Genomic DNA, 11,296 nt, shown 5'->3' on the forward strand with positions numbered 1-11,296 from the left:
TTGTTATGGGACATCTGTGGCTGATACATTGTTATGGGACATCTGTGGCTGGCACATTGTTATGGGACATCTGTGGCTGGCACATTGTTATGGGACATCTGTGGCTGGCACATTGTTATGGGACATCTGTGGCTGGCACATTGTTATGGGACATCTGTGGCTGGCACATTGTTATGGGACATCTGTGGCTGGCACATTGTTATGGGACATCTGTGGCTGATACATTGTTATGGGACATCTGTGGCTGGCACATTGTTATGGGACATCTGTGGCTGGCACATTGTTATGGGATATCTGTGGCTGGCACATTGTTATGGGACATCTGTGGCTGGCACATTGTTATGGGACATCTGTGGCTGGCACATTGTTATGGGACATCTGTGGCTGATACATTGTTATGGGACATCTGTGGCTGGCACATTGTTATGGGACATCTGTGGCTGGCACATTGTTATGGGACATCTGTGGCTGGCACTTTGTTATGGGACATCTGTGGCTGGCACTTTGTTATGGGACATCTGTGGCTGGTACATTGTTATGGGACATCTGTGGCTGGCACTTTGTTATGGGACATCTGTGGCTGGTACATTGTTATGGGACATCTGTGGCTGATACATTGTTATGGGACATCTGTGGCTGGCACATTGTTATCCGAAATCTGTGGCTGGTACATTGTTATGGGACATCTGTGGCTGGTACTTGTGGGACTATTTGTGACTCACAGTTTTATGGGACATCTGTGGCTGACACATTACTATGGGATAATTTCTGGCTGGCACAATATAGGATCTTCTATGGCTGACATATTGTTATGGAGCATCTGTGTTATGTGAGGCATCTGTGGCCGGCACGTTACTATGGGATCATCTCTGGTTGGCACTTACATTCTTCGGTGGCTGGCATATTGTTATGGGGATTTGTGGCTGGAACACTTTTGATGGAGCTTCTGCTGCTGGCAGTATTACAGTGTTATGGGGGCATCTGTGGCTGGCAGTGCGACTGACATTGTTATGGGGTAATCTCTGGCTGACAGGTTTTTCAGAGGCTAATACATTGTTATGGGGGCATCTGTGACTGGCACATTGTTATGTGGCATTTGTGGCTGGTACAATTTTTAATGGAGGTATCTCTGGCTGGCACTTGTGGGAGCATACGTAGCTGGCAGTGTTATGGGGGTATCCGTGGCTGGTACATGGTTATAGGGCACCTGTAGTTGAGACTTGTAGGAGCATCTGTAGCTGGTAATGTTAGTGTTTTGGGGGGCATGTGGCTGGCACATTGCTATGGCATCATCTCTGACCGGCACTTATAGGTTATTCTATGGCTGGCACATTGTCATGTGGCATCTGTGGCTGGCACTTAAAGGAGCTTCTGTGGTTGGCATTGTCACAGTATTATGGGGTTATGTATGGCTGGCACTTATAGGTTTTTCTATGTCTGGCACGCAGTTATGGGGGCATGTGCAGCTTGCTCTCTTATGTGGGAACTTTGTACCCTCTCATATGTAAAATTCTCTACGGTACGCATATTATATACATTATGAATATTCCGCCAGTTGTATTGTATCTATTTTTTATTTACGTATATTGGGGTGCATCATGGTCTAGTTACAGCGCACATATCAGGTCTTATTTATTAAAGGTTTATTTACATGCATTTTAAAACACAATCTGCAGCTCCCTGATTCATTGCAACACTACAAAACAGGGAACTAGCTGATGCAACCTCTTGCATAAAAAATAACAAACCTTACACATGAGAGAGGGATGATTTCACCTCCAATTACGGTAATAACAACAATTTCTTAACACAACAAAACGTAAACCAGTCACAAGACACTAAACTGCACCCTAAACATATCAAAACATCTTCCTCAATGTTTTCTACCACAACCAATATGGCCGCCAAATGCGGATACACGCAAAGGACGCAACCACGCATGTTGATGACGCAATGCCAAGCCCCGCCCCTCCAAACGCTTTATACAAGATACTGACGGCTGGTTTGTTTCAGCAGTGAAAGGTGGTGGCCGGCGAGGGTCAATATTGGAAGGTCCCGTGAAACAACGCCATGTCGTTCTGCTCGTTCTTTGGTGGGGAGGTTTATAAAGATCACTTCGAGAATGGTAATGGAGACTTTATTGATCACTTTAGATCGGGATAAGGGGAGTTCTGGATGAGACGATCTGCTTGTCATTCGCGCCGCTGAAAGTTACTGAGTGTTGTGTAATATGTTACATATCGTCATGGGATATAGTGCGCTGCGTTTTTGACCACATGGAATATGTTGCATTGCTATGTCGTTACGCGTTGCGAATGTTGTAATTTTTTTTTTATTTACTGAAGTCTAAAATCGCAGTCGTCTGCTGTTTGGAAACTACAAGTCCCAGCATGCCATGACACTCAGCGCCAGTCAAGGCATGCTGGGACTTGTAGTTTCATAACCATGCACAAGTTGTGTAAGGGCACAATTTTACCATGAATCATGGGTGTCCCTGTGGAGTTTAGGCTAAAATATATATTACACTTCTACAATATGTGACCGCTCGGCGCTGCCGTTCAATGGCTTGTCTGTTTTCCCTTCCAGAAAATGTTGCTGCACCAGTTTACATTCTTCAATGACTTTTTTATTTTTTTTTAAGCTCCACCCACTTAGGGCACAGCTATGATCAGAAACTCACACTGATTGTCTGTTTTAGCATTTGTGGATTGTTCATCCCCCATGCTTTACACTGCAGTTCCACTTATTCAGTTCAGTCCTTGTATAGAGAGTTTATTTCTATTACAGCAATGACCAAATAATTATTAACTACAAGTAAGTAGATCACCGGTGTAGTAAGGCTGATTCTCCGGTAACTGCCGCACGTATAGCGAGGGATATGATCCTCCGGAATGGAGGAGTCTGGAGATTGTTCGTTGCGTTTCCTCTGGGCAATATCTCCTTCGATTTAATATCCATGAGATGCAGCTCAGATGGTACGATCAGAAAATGGAGGCCGTGACCCGTAAACATCTAAGAAAACTGCGCAAAACTGATCCACTGTGTTATGTCTAGTGCGGGGATCCCTGTGTCATGCTCCTCCCACTCAGGTCCAGCACTAGGTTTTAAGACCTTGTCCGTGATTACAAAAATAGGGCATGTTCCTTCCAAAAAACAGCACCACACCTGCCCCAAAGGTTGTGTGTGGTATTGCAGTTCAGCAACATTCACTTCAGTATCAGACACAACCCCAAAGAGAATCTGTCACCTCTCCTGACATTTTTATTTTAGTAAATACTTCTGTAGCATCTTTCCTTAGAATTCTGCGTTGTGCCGTTCCTCTGCTACTCTTCCTACAAATTTATGAATAAATTGACAACTGTGTGCTACCATTTGGGAGTGTGTCCCTTCACCGTATCACTCTGGCAGCACTGATTAGACAGTGTCAGTCTATGTAGGGACACCCCACCCCCCCCAAACTGGTAACCCCATTTGACAATTTAGTCATAAATTTGCAGGAGGAATAACAGAGGAACTGTACAACACAACGTTTTAAGAAAAGATGCTCCAGAATTGTTATTTCATGGCAAACACATGACAGGAGAGGTGAGAGGTTTTCTTTTACACAGTGTATCAGTTTTCTCAGTAATCATGAGGTTTTGTGTCGGGTTAATAAATTGCAGCTCGCTGAAGATCGTTCCTAATCCTTACAGTCGCAGTTACCCATTACCTATAGTGATGTTCAGCGGAGACGGTTCACTGAGGTTATTTTCTCGGAATTCACTCACTGATTGCTGTCATACACCTGTGTTGCTGTCACAATAGGATTTTATGCAAGAGGCGTTGAGTTCACAGGATATACTGAGGGGAAGTGTGAAGCCTGGGAGGATGTAAAGCAAAGGTTCTTTATCATAAGGAATTACTAGTTATGCAATTTCCTGATCTCCTCCTGACGCAATAGGGAGTGATCCCCTGCAGCAGAATACGAGGTGCTGTTTATGGCAGCCTGTATTCTGTCTATGAACTGCAGGTACGGGCTTTTGTGTCCAAGTTTAATAATTCTATAATAAAAAGTTCACCTTTTTAATAGACTTCACATTTCAGTTCTTCTCCATTGTTAAGATCTCTTCTTGCTGTCGGTGAATGGGAATATAATTGTTGACATCCAGACTCCAAACCATGTACAGACCTAATACTTAAAGGGGTTTTCCAGTCCCTAAAAATTGATGGCCTATTCTCAGGATAGGCCATCAATAGCTGATGGGTCGGGTCTGACTCCCAGGACCACCGCCGATCAGCTGTTTTGAAGGGGGTGCATCTCTCGTACGAGCGCTGCTTCCCCTTCATATCTACTTGCTGACTGTGAATCGCCGTTACATCTGTGTCAACGATTCACAGTATTGCAGCCTTCTCCCATTGAAGTGAAATTACATCGGTCTCCAGTCTGACAATCCTGCCTGATACATTTTACCTTCACTGATACATTGTGACAAACTCAAGACAAGAGAGAGTTGATGTGCTTGGATAAGAGGATTGTCTATCCTGGATACAATTGTAACAAACCCTCGGCTGTGAGAAGGATGGGTTTTCAGCCTCTGGATATTTGATAATGTTTTTATTCAGTGACCGCATGCAGAGAGCTTGAAAACGGTGAGGAATTGCTACACAAAGTATATTAGAAAGTTGTATCATTTTTCGTTATATAATGATGTGCAATTATTCTTTTTTACTTTGTCCTTAGGAGTATACGTATGTTCCAAGTGCGGGTATGAGCTGTTCTCCAGCCGCACCAAGTTTGAGCATTCCTCCCCTTGGCCCGCTTTCTCAGAGACCGTTCACAAGGACAGCGTCTCCAAGTATGTAGAACGGCCCAATGCTCTTAAGGTAAGACAAGGGATGGGCACAAGGGGTTAGGGCGGCAGATACACATAAGAGACTCCAGGCCCTTTATAATCAGCCGGGGCAGCGAGCGCCGATCGAGACCTCGTTGATCGGCGCTCGCTTGCTCCTGTCACACGGAGCTATGGAGGGGGACGAGCGGTCGTTACTCCGATCGCTCGTCCCTATACATTATCATCATGTCGGCAGCGCGTCTCCCTGTTCACACATTCGCTGCCGACAACGATAATATTTAACTTTTTTAGACCGATACGATCAGCGATGATTGGGCGTTTGCTCGTTCATCTGCTGATCGCTGCCCAGTGTAAAACCCCCTTTAGTATGGCAGTGATCTGCAACCTGTGGGTCCTGTGCTGTGGTGGAACTAGAACTCCCAGAATTCCCTGACGGGTCACTCGTCTTACCGCAGCTGGAGACCCACAGGTTGCAGACCGCTGTGGTCTCTATACATTACAATGGTGCTGCAGTAGTCACGGGAGGTTATGCCAGGCCTCCTGGTGGCGCTGTCTATATCACTGGCTATTATTGAAACTTCTATATGTGATCTCACGCGCCGTTTTTTTTCCCCGCAGGTCTCGTGTGGGAAGTGCGGCAATGGACTCGGCCATGAGTTTTTAAACGATGGTCCGAAGAAAGGCCAGTCCCGCTTCTGAATATTCAGCAACTCGATTAAGTTCGTCCCTAAAGGTAAAAGCCCCCCCAACAATATATAGTTTATATGCTCGTCACAGGGACTGTTTGTGGATCCAGATCTCCGTCCACATCACTGTCCACGTCCTGACTGGCTTTAATTATGGTAGTTATGTGCATTCATTTGGAAGATGATCTGGATCTACACAAGGACAGGAAGTGTTGTCATGGGGACAAAAGAGTGCAACACCTACAGACATAGGATCTGTACCTCGAAGCACTGATAGTAAAGTGCACCTGCCATAATGCTCAAATTATAATAAATTTGTAGCGTTTTCCATCTATTCTTCGTCAGGCTGCGGCGCTTTGTTTCTTCAGTACACGCACCATTGCCCCACACACCTGCTTGTAAAAATTTCTGCTGCCACTAGAGGGCGATCTGTATTTAGCTCCTATTCAGGTCAATAGGAGCCATATACAATTGTATACAGATCGCCCCCTAGTGGCGAAAACAGTCAGCTGAAGATAGTGTCATCGTTGCCACTAGTAACCAATCGGATTCCTGCTTTTATTTTTCCTGAACAGTTTGGAGAATGAAAGTAGGAGTCTAATTGGTTGCTATGGACAACGCTGACCCTTTCTTTATGGATGAAGTTTCCATGTATATTATATATTGGGTGCAATTGCCCTTCAACTAGGATTGGTTGCAGTGGGTTTGGGCACTGATGGTCATTAACCCCTTAATGACTGGGCCATTTTGCACGTTAATGACCAAGGATTATTTTTTGTTTTTTCACGGTCGCATTCCAAGAGTCGTAACTGTTTTTGTATTCCGTCGACATAGCCGTATAAGGGCTTGTTTTTTGCGGGACGAGTTGTATTTGGTAATTGCACCATTTTTAGATGCTTATAATATATCGATTAACTTTTATTAACTTTATTTTAGGAGAGAATTGAAAATAAGCAGCTATTCCAGCATTGATTTTCACATTACAAATTTACGCCGTTTACTATGCAGCGTAAATAACATGTTAACTTTATTCTATGGGTCGGCACGATTACGGGGATACCAAATATGTAAAGGTTTTATGTTTTCCTCCGTTTGCACAATAAAAAGCCTTTTAGATAAAAATTACTTGTCTTTGCATCGCCGCATTCCAAGAGCCGTAACTTTTTTATTTTTCCGTCGATGTGGTCGTATTGGGGCTTGATTTTTGCGGGCCAATGTGTAGTTTTCATTAGTACTATTTTGGGGTACATAGGACTTATAGATGAATTTTTATTAAATTTTTTTATGGGGGGAATGGGAGAAAAGAGAGAATTTTGCCGTTGTTTTTTGGACGCCGGCGGTTTAATTAATGTGTTCATTTTATTGTTCAAGTTGTTACGAACGCGGGGATACCATATATGTTTGTGTTATTTGTTTTGACACTTTTACTAAATAAAACCACTTTTTGGGCAAAAAAAGTCGTTTTATTTGATTTTCACTGTAATTATAATTTTTTTATTTTTCACCAACTTTATTTAACTGATTGACATTTTTTTTAGTCCCACCAGGGGACTTCACTATACGATGTGCCGATCGCATATATAATGCTTTGGTATACTTAGTATACCAAAGCATTATTGCCTGTCAGTGTAAAACTGACAGGCAACCTGTTAGGTCATGCCTCTGGCATCGCCTAACAGGCAGATGCTGAAGGCAGACCTGGGGGTCTTTGTTAGACCCCCCGCTGCCATGGAAACCCGACGGCGACCTGCGATTTGTTTGCGGGGGCGCCGATGGGGTGACAGAGGGAGCTCCCCCCTCTGTCAAACACATTAGATGCCGCTGTCACTATTGACAGCGGCATTTAATGGGTTAAACTGCCGGAATCGGAGCGCGCTTCGATTCCGGCAGTTGCAGCAGGAGTCAGGCTGTGTATAACAGCCGTGCTCCTGTCGCTGATCGCGTGGGTACAGTCTCAGTACCCGCGCCATCACAGGACGGATATATCCGTCCTCCTGCGCGAACTAGCAGCTGCTGAGGACGGATATATTTTTTTTTTTTCCGCAACAGGAAGACTGTGGTACTTTACATTCCCTAAAAATAGACTAAATGTTAATCACCTTTTTCTCCTTGTACAGACAAAGTCGATGGGGGAGCGAATCGAGCTTAAAGCCTAAAAAAAAATCAGCGTGACGCACAGAACCTTTCCCGAAGCCCATCACCGGATGAATCGGATGAGGTAAAGCCGCCGCTGGACGTCTCACCTGAAGAAAATAACGTGATGGCGTCGGATGTGGTTCGAAGCGTCTTTCTACAGCCGCCCGCATTGTACCTGCAATGTTTTCAGCTGCACGCACAGTATCTCACCCACCTCACCCACCCGGGTCACAGCGACCAGGGTCTCACATTGGTTATTTTATACAGACAATCATGCCAGGAATGGCAGCAAAGGGTTAAACGTAACTGGTGATTGCCTGCCGGTATTTTAATAGTAGCTGTAAGATGGTTTTGGTGAAGACGGTAAACATGAGGCGCGGTGCTTGTGATTCGTCTTCTCACAAAGTGCCGCAGCCAAATCGTGTAATTAAAGGGTTACTTCAATCTCGGACATTTATGGCATAACCACGTGTGCCATAAGTGACTGAAAAATGTGGGTGCAAGCACTGGGACCCGCACTTACATTGAGAACGGGGGTCACCCGACCGCCGTTCCTGCTGGGACTATGGACAGGTGGCCGAGGATGCGCGCGCCTCTCTCAATTATGTTCTATGGGAGTTACGCAAGCAGCGCCGGCACCTACCAGACATTTATGGCATATCCGCGATGTCTGAGATCGGAATATCCCTTCACCCTGTTGCCTGCTCATACCGACCTGTTGGATTGGTTGACGTTTTTCATATTTAAAAGGCTTGTACGAGAAAAGTAAAGGGTCTCCTGTTGTCCCATAGCCAGCGCCACTTTTGTTTAGTGGTGGGGTCTCGACAAGAGTGGGGCAAAGAAAAACAAGGCCTCGTTCACATCTGCGTTTGGTATTTCCGTTTCTCTGCTCCGTCACAGGAGCAGAGCAACGAAAAAAACGGAAGCACCGGATCCGTTGCCTGGTGGACACCATTGGTGCCCGACAGAACTTGACGTCTTTAATGGGTTCTGTCGAGTTTCCTCCATGGTGCCTGTAATTTTTACCTGACAAAATGGCGCAGCATGCTGCGCTATTTTCGCTGGCATTTTTTTTTGACCAGGTCTGTGATGGAGACCACTAACGAATCCTCCAACCCAGATGTGAACGAAGCCTTATACAGTCCTTTTATTATGGAGGTAAAGAGGGGCGTGGCTTCATGTCTCCGTAAGGCGACGTTCACATCATGACTGAGCATCCTGTTTAAATGTCCTGTATTTTTTTTACATGTTAAAAATACCTGATGTCAAACAGGACGCCTGTACAGTTAGGGTCAGTTCACACGGCGGATTTTGCAGGGCGGGTCCCACCGCAAAATTTGGCGTGAAATTCTTCCTGCTGTTGACAGAAAGATTCCTCCTCGCATTGAATTCAATGTGAGATTTGGGCAGAATCAACCCGAAGATCAGACAGGACGCTCCTTTTTTTCCGCTAGCTGAAATAATCCGCTAGCGGGAAAAAGAAATGTCCAATTCCCATTTCAATGAATGGGAGGCGGAATTCTGCGTCCGAATCCGCCACAAAAATTCAGCCGTATGAATAAGCCGCTCAACGTGATGTGAAAGGGCCCAAAGGTTGGTTTTATGCACCGCAGCTAGCTATGCCATGTCAGTGAATGGAGCTTTATGACTTTATTCATGTGACAAAAAAAAGTGCCAATTTCCCTACCGTTTTCCTGCAATAAATGGCGCACAAAATAATAATTTAAGGAATAGATCTAATGCTGCAACATTTACATTTCTTATTTTAATAATTTGCACAAATGAATTAAAATATTTTATTTTCTTGAGAAAAATGGACTCTGTTTGTGGGTAAGATAAAGCTAAACCTAAGTGCCCCCCCCCCCACCAGGAAGGATGTAGTACACAGAAATGTCCACTAGATGGTGCACTTGCATTGCTGATCCTATTCTCCGAAATGATGGAGGGTGAGACGAGAACAGTGGCTTCGAAAGAGCTGGTACTTAGATCCCAGAGGCTGGATACATTGCAGCAAACCCCCAGCTGTGAATAGTATTAGGTCTGTATGTGTTTTCTGCTTTTGAATGTAAACCGGAATGTCCTAATTCACTGACAGACAGCGGAGATCTTGAAAATGGTGATGAATTGAAACACAAAGTATATTAGAAAGTTATAGAACTTTACAATCTATAGTGATATGTGCCGCTTGGGAGTATACAGTTGCTATACACCCCGGTTCTTATCCCTTCCCTAGCCACAAGGACAAGACGGTTAATATGGAGTCACAGGTGGACGAGCTGCAAGAATGTGAACTTTATATCCTGTCAGAGGCCGAATAAACGGGGTGGGGGAATAATTGGGAAAATGTAGATGCTGTCTGGCTCTGTTCAGCAGGGGCATCTGTATTACGACTGCTGCAACTAGAAAAAACCCGTAACCTCTAAATGTACCCTAAAGATAATTTGAGTACTGCCTTTTCGCTTGTATTTAAAATGGCGCACACCCCTGCACCATATGTATAATGTGCGATTTGACATTTTTTGTTTTTTTTCCAACCTCGGGCGCGCTTAGCCATTCATGGAAATCAATTAAATGATAAAGTTCTTGCTGCAGCCACAAGGGGGCGCACATTGCATATAGATTTCTATAGGTCAATGAAAGCTGTATGCAGTGAGCCCCCCCCCCCCCCTCCCTCCCCTAGTGGTGGCTGCAGGGAAACAGAATTTTATTATGAAACTATGACTGTGTGAAGGGGAGCAGAGCTCTGACCCCTAGAAAGAATTTTGGAATAAGATTAAATAAATTTAAATTATAGGTACATTTACCTGCCTTTACTATCCCCATTAACCCCTGCACCATTCCAAAGCCCTAGTTAGACGTCATTAGGTATTTACCAGGGTTACCGATAGTCCGTAACTTCCTAGACAGTCCATATAAAGGGGGGAGGGAATTTTTGCCATATCCACCATGGACACCAACATGCTTGGAAAACCCCTTTAAAAATCCAGTGTGAAAACTTGGTGCAGCCGATTTAACTACTGGTAACTGGGTTTGGCATGGAGAACAAAGTTGCAGGGTGGTGGAATTTGCGACAAATTGCAGCTGTTTATGACAATAGGGATGGGAGTAATCGGGATAATATATACAGCGGTGTCATTATGTATCTGTTGTCTAAACCGCTTTGCTATACAAAAAAAATTAATATATATATATGTGCCCCCTCTCCACATGTGAGATAGTGTTAACTGGATTAATAGCGGCGGATTTGTTTACCGCGGTCTAAAGCAATCTATATCGCAGTACTAGCGGTCACAATTCAGTGAGTGAAGAGGATCGCAGTGAGATTTCCACCCCTCTCATGGTATCCGTCCGCCAGCTCCATTTATTTAGCATTTTTTCCCAGAATTCACTCTGAATGGTCCTTATCTATCATTCCTATCAAGTACGGGTATAATGGCGGATCAGGTGTACGGCCTCACAATGGGCCTGATTGAATGTCCCTCTGTTAACGTCGGGAAGTGGTGCTGACAGGGCAGCTTGGTCATTGAGCCCCGGACGGGATATTTATTGTTGCCTGGAGAAATGCTGAGCAGATGGGACGCTCCTCTCCACAATGATATTCAGGGGCTGCGATGCTCATCGTTGCCTTTATACAAGCGCAGG

The 11,296-nt window shown here is 44.7% G+C and overlaps 1 protein-coding gene across 1 annotated transcript; it reads left to right on the plus strand.

Moving 5' to 3' along the window:
• Positions 1-1,975: 1,975 nt before the first annotated feature.
• Positions 1,976-9,468, plus strand: MSRB1 (methionine sulfoxide reductase B1). The gene is made up of 4 exons (XM_075831446.1): positions 1,976-2,125; positions 4,721-4,863; positions 5,451-5,565; positions 7,636-9,468. Exons 1-4 carry the CDS (start codon positions 2,071-2,073, stop codon positions 7,665-7,667), a joined length of 345 nt encoding a protein of 114 aa, XP_075687561.1. The 5' UTR covers positions 1,976-2,070; the 3' UTR covers positions 7,668-9,468.
• The last annotated feature ends 1,828 nt before the right edge of the window (positions 9,469-11,296 follow it).

Source organism: Rhinoderma darwinii, chromosome 6 (genome assembly GCF_050947455.1).
Source record: "Rhinoderma darwinii isolate aRhiDar2 chromosome 6, aRhiDar2.hap1, whole genome shotgun sequence".
Taxonomy (NCBI): domain Eukaryota; kingdom Metazoa; phylum Chordata; class Amphibia; order Anura; family Rhinodermatidae; genus Rhinoderma; species Rhinoderma darwinii.